The sequence below is a fragment of the Trypanosoma grayi genome, assembly GCF_000691245.1.
Source record: "Trypanosoma grayi strain ANR4 Tgr_2403_V1, whole genome shotgun sequence".
Taxonomy (NCBI): Eukaryota; Euglenozoa; class Kinetoplastea; order Trypanosomatida; family Trypanosomatidae; genus Trypanosoma; species Trypanosoma grayi.
This window is the reverse complement of record NW_008828021.1, coordinates 1-747: the sequence shown is the minus strand read 5'-3', so window position 1 is coordinate 747 and position 747 is coordinate 1. Positions and strand designations below refer to the sequence as shown.

General features: G+C 67.3%; 2 protein-coding genes across 2 annotated transcripts; both read right to left on the bottom strand.

The window, feature by feature from the left end:
* On the bottom strand, positions 1–336 carry DQ04_24031010 (hypothetical protein; the record flags this gene model as incomplete). Its single annotated transcript, XM_009318206.1, has 1 exon — positions 1–336. A coding segment is annotated over one exon (336 nt), but the record flags the coding sequence as incomplete, so codon positions are not given.
* An 18-nt stretch (positions 337–354) lies between these two features.
* On the bottom strand, positions 355–747 carry DQ04_24031000 (hypothetical protein; the record flags this gene model as incomplete). The annotated part of the gene is made up of 1 exon (XM_009318205.1): positions 355–747. A coding segment is annotated over one exon (393 nt), but the record flags the coding sequence as incomplete, so codon positions are not given.

Genomic DNA, 747 nt, shown 5'->3' with positions numbered 1-747 from the left:
TGTTGTTGTTGTTGTTGTTGCCGTCACCACCACCACCACCGAAGCGTCTGCCCACGCCGTACCTGCAGCCCTCAGAGATGGAGGAGGAGGAGACGTCCCACTCCAGGCCGTCCTCCGCGTCGCCGCCCTCCGGAAGCAGCTGCATGTACTGCGTCCCCCACATGTGTAGGCCGCAGGAGATGAACGGGTACCGCAGCGCCACTGTCGTGCAGGTGGATCTGCTGTCGGCGGCGCACACGAGCGTGAGTGTGGCGCCTGCGATGCGGTACACCAGCACGCGGCGAAGGGCGGCCACCGCGATAAGGTGCTCATCACCGCGGCCCTGCACCGACACATCAAGGGCGGCGCCTTCCGTTATGCTCGCGGCCGCCGCAATGCGGAGCGGTAACACATGCAGCANCCCGCCGTTGGCTCCCCCATGGCCTTACGCGGCTGCACAGCGGTGCCAACAACAACGGCGTCGGTCCAGGCAGTAGAGAGCGGCTCTGCGCACATCAGGACCTCGCGCGCCGCCATCGCCAGTTCATCAATCACGTGAAACGACTCGGCAGCGACGGTAGTAACGAGCGACACTGCGTCATCGCCGCGGTCCAGCAGCGCAACGATGGTGCCGGTATGCTGCAAGTAGACCGCCCTGGTGAGGCTGTGGTGGTGCGCCACGGCGGCGGGCAGCCGTAGGGAGTGTGTCACGCGGTACTTCACCGGGCCCCGCAGCAGCGCCCCTCGGCGGCGTCGGCGGCGGCGGAG